The sequence below is a fragment of the Tachypleus tridentatus genome, chromosome 8 (assembly GCF_004210375.1).
Source record: "Tachypleus tridentatus isolate NWPU-2018 chromosome 8, ASM421037v1, whole genome shotgun sequence".
In the NCBI taxonomy this organism is placed as follows: domain Eukaryota; kingdom Metazoa; phylum Arthropoda; class Merostomata; order Xiphosura; family Limulidae; genus Tachypleus; species Tachypleus tridentatus.
In genome coordinates, this window is record NC_134832.1 from 105,001,883 (window position 1) to 105,025,570 (window position 23,688).

At 30.1% G+C, this 23,688-nt stretch overlaps 1 protein-coding gene across 5 annotated transcripts in view; it reads right to left on the reverse strand.

Annotated features, from left to right (window-relative positions):
• Window positions 1-23,688, reverse strand: part of hpo (serine/threonine-protein kinase hippo) — a 66,302-nt gene that overhangs the window by 10,201 nt on the left and 32,413 nt on the right. For all 5 annotated transcript variants that reach the window (XM_076450621.1, XM_076450620.1, XM_076450619.1 and 2 more), the window contains 5 exons: window positions 21,917-21,979; window positions 15,813-15,977; window positions 6,635-6,802; window positions 5,166-5,303; window positions 1,591-1,707 (listed from right to left, as the gene is read on the reverse strand). In XM_076450621.1, the coding sequence (XP_076306736.1) occupies window positions 1,591-1,707; window positions 5,166-5,303; window positions 6,635-6,802; window positions 15,813-15,977; window positions 21,917-21,979 (651 nt within the window). The remainder of the gene's footprint in view (window positions 1-1,590; window positions 1,708-5,165; window positions 5,304-6,634; window positions 6,803-15,812; window positions 15,978-21,916; window positions 21,980-23,688) is intronic.

Genomic DNA, 23,688 nt, shown 5'->3' on the forward strand with positions numbered 1-23,688 from the left:
CCACAACATCAACGTTCTTCCCTGGCCCTCCAGATCACCAGATTTAAACCCCATCGAACATCTTTGGGACGAGTTGGACCGACGTCTGCATCAGCGACAACCTCAACCGCAGACTCTACCTCAGCTTGCAGCAGCTTTGCAGGCTGAGTGGACAGCCATTCCACAGGATGTGATTCGTCATCTCATCGCTTCCATGGGCAGGAGATGCCAAGCAGTTATTGATGCTCACGGGGGGGCATACACGTTATTGACGTTGAGTGACGTTAAACTTCACCTAGTGAGTGTGGACTTCGCCTTTGCAGACTTTGGATATTCAGCAGTGAATGTGCAAAGTTTCACACATGTCATACAGAACTACCCGGAATAAACTTGTTAACAATGTGTCTCATATTTTGCCTTTCTTTTTTTGAAGAGTATATATTCACAGATGGATAAACAAAAAGTATATAAATATAAGCTGAAATCTAATTGAAAGAAAATGATAGTTTGTTTCTTGATTTTGCACAAAGCTATTCAAGAGTTATTTACACTAGCAGGTCTTAAGTTAGAAGTATTAGTCAAAAAGGCAGGCAGCTAATCAACATTACTTTCTGCCAGTTCTTGGACTACTGTAATTAACTTCACCACCATAGATGACAGAGGTTATGTTTTCACCTATATGTGATTTGTGTTTTTTTGTCACCAAGATTTCTCGAAAATGGTGAATGGACTTAGATGAACGTTGACATACTTTTGGACTATGACCCAACTTAAAAGTAATTAGTTTTTGGTGGGTTAAGGACAAGGTCTAAGGTCACAGCAAGATCATTAAAATACAAAAACATCCTTATCTGTTAACATTGGGGACCATTTTTCACACTACTTTTGCTCTATAATCCAGTTAAAAATGATTAAATTTTGATGAAACTTGGTAGATGCTGTCAGGTCAAAAATAGGCCATGTCTGTCGATAACAATGGACACATTTTTATATTTTTTGAGGACCAAGTATAATCAACACTGTGTGGTACATGTATACTCTCTACCAAGTGATCCACTATTTGAATAGTGTGACTGACTATCACAAAGGCTGAGTATGTTTGATGATGGGATTCAAACCTCCAAATTACAAGTTGAATGCCCTAACCACCAAACCATTTTAAAGAAATGAATATATGTTTAGGAGCAAAGAAAGATAGTGGTACTGGAAGGTATATTAAGACATTTAAAAACATAGCAGAAATTAAAGTTTGAACAGTTTGATTTTTTGATTGATGAAATAAACTAGATAAGATTAGATAATGATAAAAATCATTTTAAACATTTTTGTTGTAAAATACTGATGAAATAAAAATAATTTTAAATTAAATCTTGAAAAACGATTTGAGAGTGAACACTCAGAGTAACCTGAACTTCACTTGTCAGGATGTGGCTAAATAAACTGTGTTTATATTATTCTGTTTTAAACTAGTTTTTCCATCTGTTATATTAAGGAGCTCCAATAATGTAAGTTAACTCTTACAAGTACAATATGAGAAGCAACCTATTTTTATAAATTCAGAAGGTACACAAAAATATCCTTTCTCAATACTCAAGTACAATACAAATTTACCGATTCCATAGTATTAGCCCTATCTCTCCGGTGAGCTTCACTTTCTTGAATCTCTCTAGCTTCAGCTATCATTTGTTGCAGGATATTAACAGGCTGAGCATTTTTAATAAATTCGTGCTGTAAAGAAACAACAAAAAAATTTGTAGTTGTTGCCAATTCCAGTAGTGAAGTTCAACACATCAAACAACACTACTGCACCAACCACACTTACTGTAGCACCACTTTTAAAGCTTACATGAAAGAAAATATGAAGAAAAAAAGAGCAGCTTACAATATTTGTCAAAGGAGAAGAAACTTATGATAGCTCTTCTATAGTAATTAGAAAGAACAAGTCAAAAACATAATTCTTAGCATAATCTGAAATAAAGAAACATTGTTCTTATTTTTGGTTTAGAATTTTGAAGTGGAAGGAACAAGAAGATCTACGAAGGTCAAAACGTTGTTCTCTTTTTATCAATAACATTGTTTATACTCATAACAGCCATTCTGAGATACATTTTCATTTCAAGTGGGTTTCTAATCATCAAGAATGTTTAAGGGTATTTCTTTGTTATTTGCTTGTAATAAATGCATCACTTTAAGCACTCGTGATTCACATTCAAAAATACATTTGTATGTGTGAATCACAATACACATTTTCTGATGAAAAGGCCCAAAGAAAAATAAAAAATATTTGCAAGATATATTTTAACAATAAATTTCAATGAAAAAACAAAGAAAAAAGGTAACATATATACAGATACATTAGACTATCAAACATACTGTAAAAGTACACTTCCAGCTGAATCTACATACAGATCAGCCTACCAACTATACACACATGCTGTTATATCTTAGGAAGGGCTGCAGCTACTTATTTAGTCATCTTCACTGAATGATGCTATGAGTGTAAAAATTAGGGCATGGAAAATGAATTTTCATACTCATTTCATTCTTTGGATAGACTGGTCTGGGTTTGACAACAACATAGTTAAACACTAAAGATATGACAGTAGTGGGCAAATACTATTTTAAATTCTTTAATCCACAAGTAGTGAACAAGGAAGCCACAAATGGTTTGAAATTGCATAATATACGAGACAATATTCCAGGGTCTATATTGCTGGAATTATATGGAAAAAACAATACCCCTTTCAACATTGTAATGCACTATGTCCAAAGTTCATTCCTTTGAACTAGACTCAGATTTAACACTATTTCAAGGCCTTTTAGAGCTGCAAAGGACCAGTTTTCAAAAGCATGTGAGCAACAGTATATACTTGCTCATCTATGTGTACATGAGTTTCTCTGAGGGTTCACTTGTGTGCTACACTGTGGAATAAAGATTTATTTTACGTATACTGACTGATATTTATATATTAGGTTGAGGAATAATTCGTGAGCGTTTTTAAATAATTTCATTCAAGCATTACATGCAAGACTATACAATACTTCAATGCATGAACACATTACACCCAAAACATTTATTATGATACTTTATTTCATGTAATACCTAGATATATAGTATGCATTGTTTTAAACGAAATTGCAAGAAATTAAATGGGAAAAGCAGATGGTGTCGAAAATGCTCGAATTTGTCCACTTGACATTCCATTTAATGAGCTGAAAATGAAAGACATATGAAAATCAAACACACCATCTATTAAAGCAAAAAATTATCTACCAAATGACATGAAATATTTTGTGAAAGCGTTTCATTTATGAATATATTTTTTTAACTTGAAAAAACGCTCACGAATTATTCCTCAACCCAATAAAATACAACATTACAGGATAACAACTTTCATAAAACATGTCTACTTTATTACATATTAATGTGTAGTAATAAAAACATTGAAGTTTAAATAAATGCCAACTGATAGATAAATGAAACTGCATTCCCTATAGCAGTATTTTGTGAATACCCTACTTATTATCTAACTTTAAACAGATGAGAATGTTTCCTGTTAAAAACATTTTTCTGTAGCAGTGTAAGCCACTCATTACCTGAAAACACTGACACATTTTGAGCAAGTTATAGTTTGAAATAAACAAATTGCAATAACTGTTCATAATGACAAAACAAATATAGCATGATGTTTCTTATTAATATCTAACTATAATTAGCACTATCACCCATAATGATAACATAGATAATGATATCATGAAGCATGTATACATCTATGAATATCTAACTATGACACAGGCAATGTTTTACTGTATTCAAATTTTAACATGTTCTACAGTAATATCTGCACAGTGAATCAAAAAATATATTTTTTTCTCCATTGTCTACAGGATTTTTACAAAATATCACATGTACTTTTATGTAAGTGAATCATTTGGACTGAAATTGGGTCACATTTTATTATAGTTAAAATGCTGACAACCACTGAGTATAGGTTTCTCTAGACCAATTACAATGTGAGAGTTTCATCAATCATCCTAGAACTCAAACATAACAAAAAATTGTTCATTGTATTAAATGAAACAGCAAACTGATATAAGTACATTTTTTCCCCAAATTTGCTATCTACATAAGTGAATTATGGAAAATCTGATATTAAAACCAAAGCAACTTTTACAAACTTTAAATTTGTATGCCTGTGTCATAAACCCATACTGATAACATAGGTTATGATATTATAAAGTATAGAAACATATGTTAATATGTATCTATAATGCACAGTAACCATCCATTAATAATTTACTTGTGACCACTAACTACATCATTGCATGTTTACAGTATTACTTTTCTACAAACTAGCAGACTGCAGCACGTGTGCAGAACTTCCAGAAGCTTAGCAAATCCCATCAATAACATATCTATTCAACTTGTTTTTCTTACATGGTATAGCAAAAACATTTTTTTAACGAAAGAAATTAATGTTTCAGTGCTGAAAAATGTTAATGATATAGAAAATATACTTCTAAGTCTTAGGTGTTTGTTTTTTTCAACATAAGAAAGAACCAAATTCCAAGGACACAAACTTCTTACTTAATATTACTATTCTGATGCTTTCTATTTAAAATATGAATAAAGTTAGACAAGGCAACGAAGAAAATTAGTTTCTTAACCATTGTGAGAAATTCTTTTTTTTTTAGTAGCTTCTTTATTGTCATGTGTTCAGTATATAATTTCTTTTCTATTTCAAATTTTTTTAAAATTTATTATAAAAATAAATCTCTCTTCACAAAGGTTGTTTAAACAAATCAGAACACTGCTGTACAATTCCTTTAGGTCATACCACATGCATTATCTGTCAGTGAATTAAAACATATATTAAAAATATGCTTGGACTAGCCTACAAAATCTAATTATGTATGGAGTTGTTTTGCCAAAAAGCATAGCAATATATTCTTGCCAAACCATAATAGTAAGAATTAGTAAAAGCTAGGTCAACTATACATTAAAATGACTCCCTGCAATGAAAATGAATACACTCTCTTGCAAGATACATTGTTCCAATACTTTTGTGTGTTTCCATAGGACTTCTTATAATAAAGACACACAATACAGTGTTATTAGGTTATAACCATAACAACCAGACAGAAATAATTCTAACTCTAAAAACATTTTGGATAACATAGCTTACCTGTAATAATTCTGATGCAGTTGCCCTTTCATCAGGATTTTTTACCAAACAACGTGAAACAAAATCAATGAATTCTGGTGTCCATCTGTCAGGGTCTCTGAAGGACGGTGGTGGTTTTGTAGGAATCATAAATATTGCCTAAATAAATACAAAGCAGAAAATAAAGAAAGTATAGCAAATTAATTAAAAAGATAACTTAATTACATAACTGACATGTGCTTGTTCCTTCTAATAGAGATTTAAAAAACACCAAAATTTGCAATATCTCAAATTGTACCTTAAGGTGAAGTGGTGGAACCACTTAACCTTTCACTATTTGTACTTGTATGCACTTAGCTCAAATTTGTAACTTTCTAATGAGTAAAAAATATAACAATTTAAACTGTATACAAAATGGATAACATTCACTATAACACCTAGATTAAACAAAAAATGTCTTTCAAACTCTACATCATTATCATAGTAATACTTTTGTACTGGCCAGTAAAATAGATTTTATGTAATAAACAAGTTGTTTCAAAACTATTTCCCAACTCTTGCATATTTTGAACAGGACTACAGTTTAACTGCTTAAACAAGTCCAAGTACAAATAAACTAACTTTTAAGATGCATTATGACTCATATTAGTTCATGTAACTATGCATAATATGTTATAATGCATTATTGTACTAAAATGCTAGAAAATAGAGGAAATTTCAAACATATAATACCTGCTTTATAGTAATATTTGTAGACATTTAGTGCCTACTTATATCGTACACACTATTGCAACTGTTAATGTGCAATAAAGAAAGAATGGTGTACAATTATCTTCAAGTTAAAATTCAATTGGCTGAACTCATCAACCACTTTAATTTTAAATAATAATTACCGTAGTTTCTGAAAGTGTTTCCTGTTTCACACTATCACCATCTTCTGTTCATTAATTTCCCATCCCTTTTAATGTGGTTTGAAGACAAGCGAACAAAAGAATGGTACTACATTACAATACTGCTACATTTGTCTGGAGTTGTGGATAATGATGACCTAACTTTAAATCTGGTGGTTTTCTGTAATTTTCCAACCAATAGCACCTAACCACCACAGTCCACACTGAGGGATTGACTTTTCCTCTTGTAACACACGTACAGGTTAAAATGTGGGGTATATTTTGTTGTGTCACAGGAATTTGAGCCAAGCTCATCAGAGAGCAAACATAAATTTAAATTTATCCACTCTACTTATTTCTGTTTAACTTACTTTATGTTTGAATTTTTACCTTGAAAAAAAACATTACATTTCTTGTTCAACCTACATCCATGTAATCATCAGTTATTTACACCACACCAAAATCCCAAAATACCAAATCAATTTCTTTAAATTTAAGGCTACTTATACTTTAGGGAAGACTAAATATTATGAATTGTTGTTTAGCACATCTACTATTTAATTAGGTGAAAACGTTTCTACTACAGAAAAGAGTACATACCCTCATTGGATGGATATCCCCATATGGTGGCTTGCCTTCTGCCATTTCAAGACCAGTGATCCCTAAGCTCCATATGTCAGCTACACAGTCATAGCCAATCTCCTGGATCACCTCTGGAGCCATCCAGAAAGGTGTGCCTATTACAGTATTACGTTTGGCCATTGTGTCCTATAAAATAATACATTAACCATTTCTAAGACTACTGATATAACAATCCTTTTATTCATAATGCCTTATAAGATAAATGTTTTATCATAAAAAATAATGCATCCCATGTTACATTTAAACTATCAGCAACTAATAGTTGTACATTAAGTGGTAAAACAATGATCTTCAACAGTAAGTTACCTTAATTTATATAACTGAAATATTAACATTAGGACAGAAACATCACTGAATTGAACCCTGAAATTTAAATGATACAACACATTTCCAAAATTAGTTCACTGTCATAAAATACACTCACATATGTTGATGCATAAATGCAAATTATCGTTACACTGGTCCCAAAAACGACATTAAACCCAATATTAATGTTCACTATGGATCAATCAGTCATAAAGCCATCTATGAGTAATTAACCCTGAAATAACCAAATTGTTTACATACCATTCATTACTGCACCATACTGAATAAATTCATGTTGTTGTAAATAACCAACATAAAAACAAAGGCTGAGATCACTCATTTTTTAAGTAATCTGCACAGGAAACCCAAGCAAAACCTAATAAGGTCAATTACAACACTGACAGTATTTTTAACTCTTTTGCAGTACTTTTACATTATTAGAGGTCCTATACCAACATAATAACAAATCCACAAATAATAACATACAGCATAAGATTTTAGAAAAATGTTCATCAACATACAGTGAGATTTTTATAGACCTCACCAGTAATTATAGGATAAAAAATTGGTTAAACAACACTGGAATTTAATTACAGTTAATAATGTGCCTAGCAGTTTATATTTGGAATGTAAAACCTTTCTTTTTAATGACAGGTGCTATAGCTGTATTTTTCTAAAATATGGAATAGAAAAAGAGGAAAAATGTATTGAAATAGGGTGAAATGTAACTATTAGAAAATTTATTGTAATCATCAATCACTTTGTTAAGAAGTAAGTTTTTGTTGATAAGTGCACAGTTACACAATTGGCTATATCTAATGAGTTCACTACAGTTATCGAAACCCAGTTTTCAGTGCTATAAGCCTTCAGACTTACTGCTGAATCAGCGTGGAACTTCTTAAAACGAATACCCACAAAACATACATTATTGAACGAGAAGACATGTTATCACACATTAACTGAACTGATTTGACATTCACCATTTCAATCACAGTATTACAGAATGAGCAGATTTATTGTTACATAATCTTTATGGTTGAAACAAAAGCAATTCTAATGATTTTTTATAACAAACAAAAACAAAAATTAATGAATAATTTCAATAAAATTATCTCAAAAGTGAGTAACATAAAAGTTTAAAAAGCATATTTTGAAATAAATATATCTAATATATTAATAAACATTCTTATTAACCCACTGACTGCTTATTTGCCATATAGGGTGTGGTATGCCTCCAGCAGTTGAATGCAACCAACCATGTGGAACACTGTATGGCTCGTACAAATTTTGCACCTGTTTATAGCAGCCACAGTGAAATGGTAAATATAAATATGCAATTATCTACTTTTTAAAACCTCATTTATTCATGAAGAAAGTTTTAAGACACTAAACTGTATGCAGAGCTATCACAACTGAGCTGTTTGGTTTGTTTTGAATTTTGCACAAAACTACATGAGGGCTATCTGTGCTAGCTATCCCTAATTTAGCACTGTAAAACTAGAGGGAAGGCAGCTACTCATCACCACCCACCTCAGACTTTTGGGCTACTCTTTCACCAACGAATAATGGGATTGAGCCCCACATTATAATGCCCCCATGACTGAAAAAGCGAGCATGTTGGGTGTGACCCTAATTTGAACATGTGACCCTCAGATTATGAGTGAGTGCCTTAACCACAGTCCATGCCAGGTCTCAACTTGACTGTACCATGTGGAATCAATCAAGATAACTTGATGATGTCAACTGTGTAACGGTAAATCAATATTAATCAGTGGTATTTCATCTTCTCATTAATTAACAAAAAAATTGTGTTAAGTTAATTAGTTAAGTTTAATACTTCTGTTATATGACAAGACTGAATAAAATTTAAAAAATTGTAAAAGATAATTAAACCATAATGGCTATAACAGATGCTTAGCGTAATCCAATGATTAGTATGCTGAATAATGTATTCAAAGATTCTATGGTTTGTGCTCCACTGCTGTTATAAAAAAAAAAAAAAAAGAACTCAACACTCTGGAGTTACAGTTTTATTCAGAGAGTGATGGTCAAATCCTGTTACTTGATTGGGGTAACCCATTGGTTGGCAGTGGATGGTGTTAATTAGCTGTCTTTCTTTGATAACCCAAATGTGACCAAAGAAAGTCAAAACGTTGTTTTCAGCTTTATTAGTAAAAGTGCCAGTACCCATACCAGCTGTCCTGAGGTATTTACTTTCATTTTCTTTGTTACTTATACACTGAATAATACTTTAGTTGTAAAAACTATAGCTGTAGTTGATATATCTCAAGTTTTCTTCATAACTTTGCATCTTGAGCATAAAGAAACTGACTGAAATTTCTCCAGCTATTTAATAAATGATATTCACATGTAAATGTCTTATGACATACACATATACAGTTTACAGGAATAGAAACCTACACATACCCTCACTGAAGCTTAACACAATCACACAAGTATTGGATACCTTAAATTGCTGGAATAAAATAGTAATTAAATTTCTAATCTAAATGTTTTCACTTATGTGAGTATTTGGTACTTTAATACAACCTAATTTTAATAATCAAAATCTTTACTTAGCATATTTTATAAATACATGATTTGCTGTTTAGGATTTAATTTTCGATAACTATATTTCTACATAAATATGGCAATGAAAATGTTTTGCATCATCAACAGGAAGTGTTAAAAACACATCACATCAATATATGGTTGTCAAAGGGTATTACAATTTACATGGCACAAAGAATCAAAACACAAATTACAACAAGAAGCATAAAAACAAATAAAAATGAGGTACGGGTTATAATACAAGAAATCATAAAAATGTACATCAGTTTGTGAGGTATCTTAGGAAATATGACCCATGCAGGAGTGGAGGCAGCATTTATAAGACCTAACTTTTATTTGCCAGCTTCACAACCTGTAATAAGAAAGAGCAGATATACTGGATTGGAGATAAGAGATGAAACAACAGATAAAACTAGTATACAAAGCAAATATTATTGGATTGCTCTCCATTCTACTGTATGAAAATGAACTGTAGCAGAATACAGTCGTACACTGATAAACTTCACTGTAATTTGCAAACAGTGCCACACCAAAATAATACCTATACAATTATGCCCACTCATTGTATTTCCTAATGTGATGATGCCCTCATGATTCCCAGGATATAACAAACAAGTAGAGATCAAAGTTAGGGCTAATGAACAATCTGTTCAGAAACTGAAGAGTGCATGAAACTAATGTTGTTTATTAATAGTGACATAAAAATTCCAAATTCTTCAAAAACTGCATTAAGTTTGTACACAACACACTGCAACCTAACAAAGATCTTACCATTGACTTGTCAAAACTAGAGATATGACTTACTTCCAAAACACTAAAATACACATCAGTATGAACTGGCCCCAATGGATATGCAGGTGAAATAACAGAAAACGTGCCTTACAAATTTTTAATACAATTTTACCAACATGTGGTTATCACACTGTCCTAGGTACATACATCCTACGAAAAGATATACTGCATCAATCTTGAGAAACATATTTAAAATATTATTTTCTTTGAATACCTTTTTTTTATATCTTCATTATATTTATAAATTCTTAACCTTGATAATACTACTGTACAATGCCTTTCCTCACTAGACTTACTCACATAATCTATATTTCTCTCCATAATAAGTCTTTATAAATTAATTGAAAAAATTGTGGATATGTGTGAAGTTCCAACATGAGTATAATTGCCTAGTAACTGGACTGGACTGAAAAATAAAGTTGGATGATCCACATTAATCACAGTAAACATAACACAAAAAGTGATTTTACAACTTTAAAATGCTTATTCTATTTGACTGAAAGTACTTTAATTTTTTTTTCATAAAAAGTGACACGTTTACTGTAAAAAGTCGGCACTGAAGTATGTGATACACAAGAATAAAACTGAACTGCAAATAGGGCTGATTTCTACCACTAAGTTTGCACATTTTGAGCAGAATTAAATTCCCTGCCTTTTCACAGACCTTTCCATAACTAATTGAACTGTGCCTACAGTGTATCATTGAAATATTACTTGACATAATAAGTGAATTGCAAAACACTATTTATGTACTGCTTAATAAAAACAAGAAAAGCTGTATGTTAAGAATCACACTATACTGAAGTGTCAGCTCACAAAGTTTCAACATGAATGTTACACAGTTCTGAAACTATTGATATTTTATCAGATCATACTCAACAGAGTGTTAAATTATACAACTGAGTATGAAAGTTTAAATGATGTTCAACTGTTCACATTGTGAGTAAAAGTTCAGTATCTGTTTGCTGATTGTTTAATATTGCCTTCATTTGAAGGATTAGAAGTATCTCCTTTATTTATATCACAGTCTAGTTTTGGCTTTACCAGTTACTTTGAACATACTAGGGGCTGAGACAACATTACATTCATTTAATGCTTGTTGAGCAGTGCCCGAGTTGGCCTTGAACCTAGGATTAACCTGTCTTTAAAAATCTCTTCTAAATGTTGAGCCAACATAAGTATATCCACAAAATGGGCAGCAGAATTCATACACAACAAAATGACTGCTAAGAAAACTCGTTACTGTTAGAATTGAAAAATCGTTTAAACGAACACTACAATCTTAGGCTCAAGACAACAAAGTTTATTTACTCAATTGTTTATGATGATGAATACCAATTACACTTTTTAATTGTAACTTAAAAACCTTATTACAACATAATGAAATATACAAATTTCAAGATTTGTGATTATTACATTTTGATTTTTAATACATGGAAAGAACATGTTTAATGTGGAAAATGGAATGTTCTCACATGTCAAATATTTGTCAAAACAATATTATTCAAGCCTTCACATCTGAAAATGCAGAAGGGCTGTTCACAGCTGATACTAAATAATCTACTGGGGCTGTTAGTAGGCTGATGCCATATCTTAAACCTTCATTTACAAAATTGTTCAACAGATGTTGATTTACACTAAGTAAATAAAAAAAAGTGTTGTTGGTTAAACTGAAACATGCTCATAGCATGCCAATGAACAAAGATGAATTCCAATGAACATGAAAGCCCTTGTGGCCTTGTTTCATGCAGAAATTAGTTCACCAAAGTCACACCTGTATTATTTAAAACTCTTTGCTAGCCTGAATTCACTAATTAACATATATGTTTTGCAATTCAAAATTTAAAACAATAAATTAGTTTCTCAGCTACAAATATCTTAAGTCTGTGTATAATAAAATGGTTAAAAATATATTTCTGCATGTGTAATGTCACTAGTCTAAACCAAATAAATTTAAAGTATGAGTCATAGCAGCCAACAGAGTCATGTGAAGTTATCTACAAGCATGTCTGTATATAGAAATATCTAACAAACCTGAATTCAGAACTATTTATTTCTTGGTAAGAATAAATGTAAAGTTAAAAGTTTTAAATCACTAGAGGGATTAAACGAGAACAAAGATGTAACAGAGTCAGTGAAATTGACCAAGCCCGTGTTGAGAAAGTTATAAAAGCTCTGGACAAGGCTTCATCTCATTTTTATCAAAACTAGGTCATGAAGAATCATTAACTACAGCCTAAAAGCCCTTAATATGTTACTGTTTAACCTTCTCACTACGATTCTTCCTATGGTTAGAGGTTAAAGGGCATGCTATAACATTTGTAGACTTATGTTCAATATTTTATTGAACTATTATATTACAAATGTATGTTACTAAGTTTAGTATCAAATTCTTGATTATAATTGAAAATTTGGTATTATATGCTACTTAATTTCTTAAATTAAATATTGATACATTCCTATATATCAATTATTGTGTGTCACATGGTATGTTAAATGTAGCTTTGGTTCTTAGATGTTTGTGATGTCCAAGTAAAAAGTATAGTTTATTATGAATTAGAGACTCAAATTAGCAACATTAGCAAGTTAGATTATAAGAACCTTCTATCTCTTTGGTTTGCTAAGATATCATTACATTTAGCAAATTAAATACAGTGGTCCCACCCACCTCTTTCGTTTTTGTAAATTTTCTTATGTATACCTACTTCTGTTTGTGATCTATAAACAACCAATCAAAAGCACAAAATCTGTTTTACATGGTTTTTCATCCTCTAGATTTGTCTCGAATGTTAGAAGGAAGGAGTAAGTGAAACTGTTGTCTAAAAAGTTATATTTTTGACCCAAATGCAGTTTAGTTAGAAAGCCTGATAATTGACAGTGCAATATTGATTATTTCAAAATGCATATATAAAAACCTATTGTGTATATCTTCACAATATTTGGCAGTTTTTTTACTTAACATTTTAAGTATTTCATAAACAAAAGAAATCGTAATTTTAGTGAACTATTTTTAGTAAACTAAAATAAAATTTTGTGCATGAATATATTGAGTACTTGTTTTGAATAGTCCATATGCAAATAATTTTTATGTTACAATTAAAAATACTTTTTTACATCTCAAAAAATCTTAAATTTCCTTTGTGTGATCTTCAAAACCTCCTAAATACATTTTGAAGATTCTTTCCCCATAAAACTTTATATTTCATCTATCATTTTCTCTACTCTAACTCAAAATGATATCAGTCAATTTCATCAACCTTGTAACTACCCAAAACTAATGTGAAATAAACCTACAACACTCATTTCTCTTTCTAAAATATCTTTAAGTTGTAACATGACACTACATTAATTTATCCAAAGTAGTTTTAAGCTTGTAACAACATAGAGTTATTGATGTTTAACTTTTATTATTTTATTGCTCCTTGAACCATGACTAACTACTACCTGTGTCACAATATGTCTTAAATCACTTAGGGAATGTACAGCTGAAGTAATGCTATTGAATTACATTACCTACGTGTTGCTTGTGTGCCTGGTGAAACATTTTTATTTCTTATTGTTATTTATTTTACCTAATCTTAACTTTCCCAAAAATACTTCTCTTTTTACATTTTAGTTAATTTTGTAGTAATAAAAATACAAATAAAAACAACAGTCTTTGACCCAATCTTCTTTTTTATTGCTGTTGAAGGACACTTAAGCCAACATATTATATATACTAATGGTAGTAGTGCATTAAAACATTTTTATTCAACAAAATAATGTAAAGAACATGGACTCATAACACAGAAAAAGCACACAATTTCCCCTTACTCTCAAAATGTTTCTCGTTTTCCAACTATGTGATAAGAGCTGTTAAAAATTGATCCAAGATCGTCATTACGCTTTCAATGGGAACAAAAGTTGCATTATACATGAAATAGATGCTCATCTGTTCAGCACACGAAGCAATAAAAGTTGTCATTTGATGGATGAAAACCTTGACTTTCTATTGTTTATAGGTATTGTGTAGTTATATAAAAGAGAACTATTAATAAAGCCTGACAGAGATAATGTTTCTGGTATGAGTGGCAGGAAGAGTGTAATTCTCTACTTGTAGCTCTATAACCAGGCAAAATTGTAAGCTATAAAAATTAAAGTTTGTCTCAGCAATAATGATTCTATAGGGAGTAATTCATACTTAATTTCATACATATGAAGAGATGGTGGATAAATTAGAAAAGAGATGATATCTAGAGAAAACTTGTTATTGTGTGATACTAGAAGTTCAAGATTTTTAAAAAGTATTTCATTATATAAATAAGAACTTTAAACTTATATACAACTAAAATATGAATTATTAACTATGTTTTCATGCAGTACCAACTGGTATAACATAAAAAGTTAGTTAATAAAATTTTGAATGTAAGACACTAAAACTTTGTGTCATTCACAGTAAAGAAAACCCATGTAGACATGAATCTAGTTTTTGTTTAAGGCAAATAATGGTAACAACAAGAATGAAGCAGACTAAACTATTTTTATGCAAGGCCACAGGATGAAGAGTATATTTCTGTGGTGATGTGCCATGAACCATGAGCTCTTGGGTTCATAGTCAGAGCATTCTAACTGCTTGGATACATCTGGTCCCTTGTTAAAAATTATGCATTTAAGTTTACCACAAACTGTATGAGTTTGGAGTTGGGAGCCACAAAATAAGCTCTTTTTGGACTGGTGAAAACAACAAACTGCAAAGAGAGTACAATCAACATAATACTTGTGACAAATTCATAGGCATATGTTATTAGTAATCCTGTAACAAAGTTATAGACACTCATTTGGTTCATAAAGAGTTTAAAAAATTTTTGAAAAGTAGGTTTGTATGGATCTCACTGGAAATTCTAGGATTAACTGCTAACCTAACATATAGAAAAATTTAAATCAAACTACTGGCAGAAGTAATAATCTTCTTGAAAATTATGATACTTCAGTCTAATTACTAGTCAAGGTATATGTGAATAAATAGTTTTGTACTGAACAAAATTTTTGTTAAATAATGGTAATATTTAGCCTTTTTTTAAAAAATAAAACTTGTGTTTCCGTATCTGCAAATGAAATATGAATGCAGAACATGAGCACACATGCTTCAGTATAATACATGATGTGTATATATTATTACCCCACTTTTTCATATTGACTAGAATGAGAACTATGTGAGAAAAACAACTGTGGTTTATGTTGTAATGGAGGCTAATATCTTGATGTTATTTTTGTTTAACTTGAAGGATATCCAGACAATAATGAGTTTCCATTCATGTACTTACTAACACCTCCACATCTGCAACAACAACATAAATGTTTTTTTTTGGCTGGTGTTATATAGTATTCATACGTTTTTTTTCTATAATGTTCAAGACTTGAAAAACTTTAAATTACAACTTTCCAAAAACAAAAGATAGTAATGTTAACAGAAATGTCTGTTATTTACAGTAAGTTGCCCTGCCACTCCAAAGTCAGCAAGCTTTGCATGTCCTTCATTGTTCAGTAGGATGTTCCCAGCCTTAATGTCCCTATGAATCTTCCTACGCTGATGGAGATATTCCAGCCCTCTCAAAGTATCTGACAGGATTGTAGCAATTTCTTCTTCTGTAAGCTGTCACAAGGTGGAATAACTATCATTCAATATGAAAATGTATGAGTACACAATGAGTTATACTTAATAAATAAGACCTTCTAAAGAGATAACGAAAATCTCAAATGAGGCTGTTCAACATCTTTTCACAGAAAGAGTTTTAACACAAAAAATTGAATGACAAAACTTTATTTTTTAAGTTTAAAATATAATTACAATCAACCTCAACCACCATAAAAAAGTTAGGAAATAATTCTAAATCATCCTTTTTAATTTCTGAAATGACTATAAATTGTTACAGGAAACCACAACTGTTTATTATAAATAGTTTAAAGCTTGTAACAGTATTCATGCGTTTCTTATTAAATTTTATGGTTTCATTGCCCTTTGAACCATGTCTAACTAATTAGACATGCTATACAAATTGAATAGCACTCAGTAAACTTGTAGCTCAGACTACACTATTAAATTATGTATCATACAGACTACTTGCACGTATACCTCACAAAACTTTATTTTTACCTAATCTCTCCTGACAAGTTTTTAATTTTTATATATTAGTTACTTTTATTACTATATAAGTAATTTACATTTAATTATGTACTTTTGAGAGGGGTGGTAAATAACATAGTGAAGAGGGAAAACCAGAGAGCAAATGTCACAATTTTCATACTAGGGAAGATTCAAGATTGTTTTTAAGTATTCCCTTGTAAAATGAAGAACTTACAACTTATATAATTTTAACATCTAATTTATTCGCTATGTTTTGATGCCAAGTTTATTTGTATGCATTGATAATTAAATAGTTTAAATTTTGAATGTACCTCTGTAAAAGGTTGTGACATATGCACTTTAATCTACTAAATGATAAAGGGTTAACTCTCTCATTATAGGCTACATCCCAGGAACCAACCTTGTGTTCATTATGGTTTTCACACTATAACTTTTAACACTGGTCTATATCTTCACAGAATATCTGTAAACATTACAAGTCTTTCATACACAAAATATTAGATTTTTTAAATAAAGTTTAAAATTTTTAAAGTTAGAATTTGCTTGTGAAATTTTCCCTTTTCAAATACTGACTGTTTAACATGCAAAGTTATTTTGATTTTAAAGTTCTAAAGTTCTATACATCAGAAAATTGTTAAATTTACCAAACAAAATTTTTATAACCTCCTAATAATTATTAATTTTTATATTTTATCTGGTATTTTTACTATTGTATATCTGTATGGGTTTGGTCAATTTGACCAGCCTTATAATCAATATGAAAAAAAGGAATAGATATAAATTATGCTTTTTTCATCCTAGAATGACTCCAAAATGTAAATAAAAAAACCAAATGTTTAGTCTATACAGCTTAAATCTCATAACATTATACATTACAAGTTTTTTATTGACCTTTCAGTTGTGTCTAACTAATATTACACAGGTTGCAATGACTTGGCACACATGAACTCATGTCACCATATCCAATAGTATGAAACTATTCTTTACAAAGATGACTGTCTTGACATTGTTTTAGTGGACCAGTACTTTATAAAATACACACATTTTGGTTATAATGCATTATATATAAATATACATTATTGCTATTTAGAAATAAGTACTTACAGTTTTCTTGCTAACAACATAGAACAGTATGTAAAGAAATATAAAAAACAATGATCTCTAGCACTTACAACTGTAAAGACATTAATATCACTTACTTTACCTGGAATGCTGTATTTGGCATGTGAAAGAAGTAGAAAAAACATACTTTTTTATTTTACATATACATTTTGAAATTACAAAAAAAAAAGATACATTATTCTACTAATATTTCAGAATTTTATTTTAATTTATCAGGCTTACTGATTAAACTGTATTTGGGTCAAAATATTTTTTGAACATTTTTATTCACCCCTTCTTTCCAAGATGTGAGATAAAAGACAATTTTAGGAAATTCTCAAATTCATGATGTTGAGAAACATACATGGGAGAAGTTCTGAGCTTCTGATTGGTTATAAACATGAGGGCAAAACAGGTGAACATAAGTAAGCATTTCTAGTAATAGAAGAGGTGGGTTGGGTCACTGTGTTTAATTCACTAAATTTAATGATATCTGAGGAAACAGAAAAGACTGGAGGCTCTTACTTCACATTCTTGTTTGTCTGCATTGGTAATTTCAGTTTCTAATTTGCAAGCCAGTACATACTTTGTATTTAGACAAACTTCTAATTTGAACCAAAGCTGCATTCAACATACCATATGACACACAAGAAATGATATTTAAGAATGTTTCAATATTTACTTTTAAGTTAAGAAATTAATTAGTATATAACACTGAAATTATTGTGTTATAATTGTTGGTCAATTTGATACACAATTTATGTGCATTCGTAAAATTTTGAATGAAAGTCTACAAAAGTAATGACATGCTCTTTGAACCATGATCACAGGAAAACCCACAGCGATAGTTAAAAGGTTTTACACTATACTAACATCTTTTTTATGTATATACATCTTAGCAGTACAGAGGGAAAAAATTACTTTAACTTACTATATTTTCTAAATGTTTACAAAGCCAGTTAAAACTCATATAATATTCATTAGTTTTTAAGCTTTGATCTTACACCATATTCAAAGACAATAACACCACTAGAGTTCTTGCAAACATCAAAACACTATTAAAGGTTGCTCTATCATTATTGTTCAAGAGAAATTTCTCTTATTTCCATACCTTGCTAAATGGTTTAGTTTAAGAGATTAAATTTTCTACTTGAAACCAACCCCTATTACCTCAAAAACTATAGATTTTGCCAATAGAATAAAAAACTTCAAACTAAACTGAGAAGATACACTAGTCTTTTTTTCAATATAAAATCTTTATTAATCTCAACATTGGTTGAACAGGCCTCACTCTGTCTAAAATAAATTCCAGAAGATAATCCTGTAATAGAACACCTTTGGACCATTTGGTGAATTAGTTGATAACAATCATTATATAATGACTACCTTTCCTACTTTTGGGTAGAGAAAAACTAAATCTAGATTGAAGAGAGAATATAAAGCTCTCTGCTGGGAGTTTCTTTCAAGCAACCAACCTGTTTCCTTTGCAGTATATGTGTATTCTTAAACAACACTTATCCTACATACAAAGGCCAGTTTTACAAACATAATAATGGGATTCACTCTTTCTCCTGTACCTAGTGGCCTTTACATGGCTGTGTTAGAAGAACCATTGGGAAACAAATTCATACACATCAAGAAAAACAGAAATCTGGTAAAGATATATAATCAATAATCTTTCATATACAGTAACACAGGAAAGAGGTGCTGTTATATTTCACTGAATTCTTAAATTCATTAACCCTTTTGCACTGGGCATCCTTCACAGCATGTCATAAGGTTTTTAGTGACCCACGATAAAAATTAAACTATTTTTTATTCATGTTATACCATTTAGTATAGCTACTAATCCATATTTTAATAGTATAAAAGATTTAAAGTTCTTGATTTTATAAGGCAATATTAAAAACAAATAATAAATTTCTTCTAGTGTGACAAATGCAACATTTTCTCTCTAAGCAGCTGGTTTTCTGTAATTTACTCACCACCCCTCCAATAAGAACAAAATGTAATGTAAATTACTCACTATCAAATCACCAATGCTCAGACAAAATAATTTTTATAGCTTACAATCTTGTTTAGTTTCAGAGCTATCAAATGGAAAAATCAAACCCCTCTTGCCACACCTACCTGTCACATCCTCTCAGGATTTTTTAATAGTTGTCTCTTGTATTTAATATTATATTATTTATGACCAACAATTAGCCAAGATTTTCACTTATCAATTGACATATTATATACACTGTTTTTTGAAAAGATATCAACTAGTGTGAATGATCTAGTAATGGATTCTTGTTGCATAGTTAAAAAGTCAGAAAAAATTTGATAGTTAAGGGACATGTGCTGCTTTTTACATGCTATTATTCTATGTTCTTTCTTTCATTATTTAATTAAATAATATTGTTTTGTACATTACTATTATTATTATAAAAATATAGTTAAGTGTGATCAACAGTTGATACAAAAAACAAAAGACTCAGATAAGTACTTTAAGTTCTAGATTTTCATTGTATTTTTTATTTATTATTATTATTATTATTATTATTATTATAAGATTAACTAATTTATATATTTAAAAAAATGGAGTATTTTTAAGCTAGCTAAAGTATGATTATGTAAAATATATTGTAGTATAATAATAATAATTATGTTTCACAAAGTAGGCATACAAACAGCTTTCAGTAGCTTGTGGGTAATAATTCAATAACATAACATAAGCTCCATGTTCACCAAGTGATTTACAACTTATAATGGTGCTAACAGTAGTTGGAAACAGATCAAAGGGCAATGTAACAATAAAATTTAAGTACAAATAAATGTATAATATTATGAGTTTAATACTTTTTAGAAAGTAAACAAGGATAACTCGTATTTATGTTATATTATGTTATATAGTTAAACAATCTTTTATAGGTATGGTATAGAAAATAACAAAATAAAATGTTTTATTGAAATCAAACATTTGAAATGTATCCAGGAAGTCTTAGAGATTCCACAACTGAAATCTGAGATGAAAAGTATTTTTAATCTTAATGTGAAAGTAACTTTACACTCAGACTTAAAAAAACAAGACTTGATATACACATGGGCAAATCTTTTTTAGCTTATTAAAAATACTTCACCAAAAAAAAAAATGTACATGAAAGAAATAATATTTACTGAAAGTTTGCCACATTTTGTGAAGGTATACATATTTTACTAAAAGTAAGTCTTATCAAAAAACAAGGTCTTTACATGAGTACAAAGTGATCACATGGTCAGTCAATTTAACTAAGCTAGCAAAGAGAAAGTTAAGCCCAATACCATAATTTTCATACATGAAACATACTGCAACCCTAAACTGTAATTAATATCTAATATGCTCAACTGAAAGAGAAGTGCCACTTAGTTCTTGTGTTGGATTTACTTACATTATATATTTTAAAGTGGTATTGATCTCATAATACACGGAAAGAAATATCAAAACTAAAGTTTAAGCTCGCATTAACAGTTACACAAATTTTTTGTACTTAGTTGTGTTTGGTTTATTTACATTGTATACTCTGAGTGGCACTTATCATACTGCATAGAGGAAAGTGTAAAACTAAAGTTTAAGCTCTTGTCAAAAGTTATACAAATTTTTCATACTTAGTTACAACATTCAGTTGAACAGTCTTAATTCTCAAACTACACATGCACTTTTATACAGTTTGCAAGTTGAAAGGTCAACTCATTATATCATAATGATTAATTTTATGTTTTTGTTTGTTACAACAATCACTATAAATATTTGAACAAATAAAATACACAGATGATACCTTAACAGCTTTAAATATGATAATAATATATTTGGAGGAGTGACTCCTATTTTACTTGGAACATTGTTTGTGCTTAAATAGTACAAAAACATGTTGAATATGCTTTCAGGAATCCAATTTTATAGTTACACCAAGTAAAAGCTGAATACACATCTGTATAATTTTACTTTGGTTGTGCTTACCTGAATGTTCTTTCATCAGGACTTCAGATCCACTGCTTAATGTTTCCACATAACATTAGCTTGATTTTGTAATTATCAATCATAAACACATTACATATACATATATATATATAAGTATTATAAGATGCCTATGCACAAGTTCTTTAAGTATTAATACTTTTTCCACATTCTAACAATCATTGTATTTGCCGAGCAAGTTTAAATCAACAACGGTTATAAGTGAATAAGCTTTAGCTTCAACAAAAAGTTTCTTGTTTCCTCTGAAAAAGGCTTTTCTATGACTATTCCCCCCTCCATCAAGTGGATTTTCTCAAGTCACAAAAATAATTGCTTGACAACAATGAGTAAGTATTAATTAAATACTCACCGTTTTCTTCCTTAATCTCATGATATCAGACACTGAACCACCACCACAATACTCCATAACAATCTAAAGGAATTCAGAAATAACTATATTAATAGAATTATAAAGCTGTGCAATATATTAAGATAACTTTAATCAGACAGCATTAATTCTAATAATCAAGTATAAATATAAAGCCACTATCACAAAATCACTGAACAAAGACAGGATTATCTTAAATAGAATGAAAACAAAATCAGAAAAATTTATACAAAGAAAAGTTGAAACTATCAACTTCCAGGAAGGATTTTTCATACTGAAAACCACCTTACAGACATTATCCATATTCCTATAATTCAAACATAAACAATGTGGATTTCATCATAAAATGAATGATTGAGAAAATCCTAGAGAACATTTCTTAATGATAACTTTTTCCTGTATTCCATTCATCTAATTGTTTGACACCTAGAATAATGAAATATATTGGAATAGCCAGGAAGTTCCTAATACAACAAACTTCTTAAAGATTATTTTAAATAAGTCTTGTAATGCATTTAATCTGAAAAACCTAACTCACCATATGTTACAATTTCAAAAGTACTAACAAATTAAAAGAAGTTATTTGTCTAGTACAAATTAGGCTTTTTTTTTTTTTTACATTGAGAAATGTTTAAGCTTAGTATCTGCATAAACAAGTTAATTTCAATTCTAGGTTAGTATCATAAGAAACTGAAAACTTAACTTGCAGAATTTTTTGAAATACTGATCACAGCTCACAAATAAACTTAAATAATTTCTTTCCAAATTTAAAAATGTAACTAAGTATGACTGAGTAGGAACAAAGAAGAAAACTTTCACAAGCTAAAAAGCATCAGTATTTTGAAGGACAATTTCCTATACTTAAAGCTGTGCTTTAACAATTCACCTATTTTTCCATAAAATAATTTTGTAACCAGTATGTCTGTCCCCCAAGTTATGTTGCTGAATTTTTCTCTTTGTATCATACTTTTTAAGAAACATCTAAGGTAAAAAAATGAGTTTTTTAAAAGCTAATAAATATCAGCAAAATAATTCACATGCAGCCAATGTTGTCTACCTTCATCATAATGAAGCTGTTGATTTTTTGTGAAAATATTTTTCAGAAAAAACACCTACACACTGACAGACAGCATCTTCATTAATTCTTCATTACCTATAACATATTTCTTAAAGAACTGGAAAATCCTATATTAAAAAGGTTTAACCCTTTCGATGCTGAATAACAACTTTTACTTTTTGGCATGGCGCTGAATATATGTTTGATACTTCACCTAATTACGGTATCAGTACTAAAAGCATGATATCTCAGCAATAACTCAACAAAAGTGCCTGAAATATTCAGGGATTGTACCCAACACTATATATGTTAAATTCAATACACAAGAATAACAGGAATAAAGGAAGGTCGCCTGCCTCGCTGAGCTTTCAAGTCAACTGAGGTCGCCAACTGAGCCGAAAGGGTTAATATGGTGATGCTTCTTTAAATGATAATCTTTGTTATCTGAGACTGAGTACAAGAAAAATGTTCCTCTTTTTTAACTGAACCAGAATTCCTCCCACCATTTTTTCCTTAAAACTAAAACATGAAACTTATTTCTAAGTGTTTTACATTGATCAGCATATTTCTTTCACCTTGTACCGACTTTCAGTCAAACAAGATTTTATCCATTACTTAACCACCAGAACCATTAAAACTCATGATTCACTTTTGCTTATAAAATGCATTTATATAAAATGAGTATCCCTTGAAACAC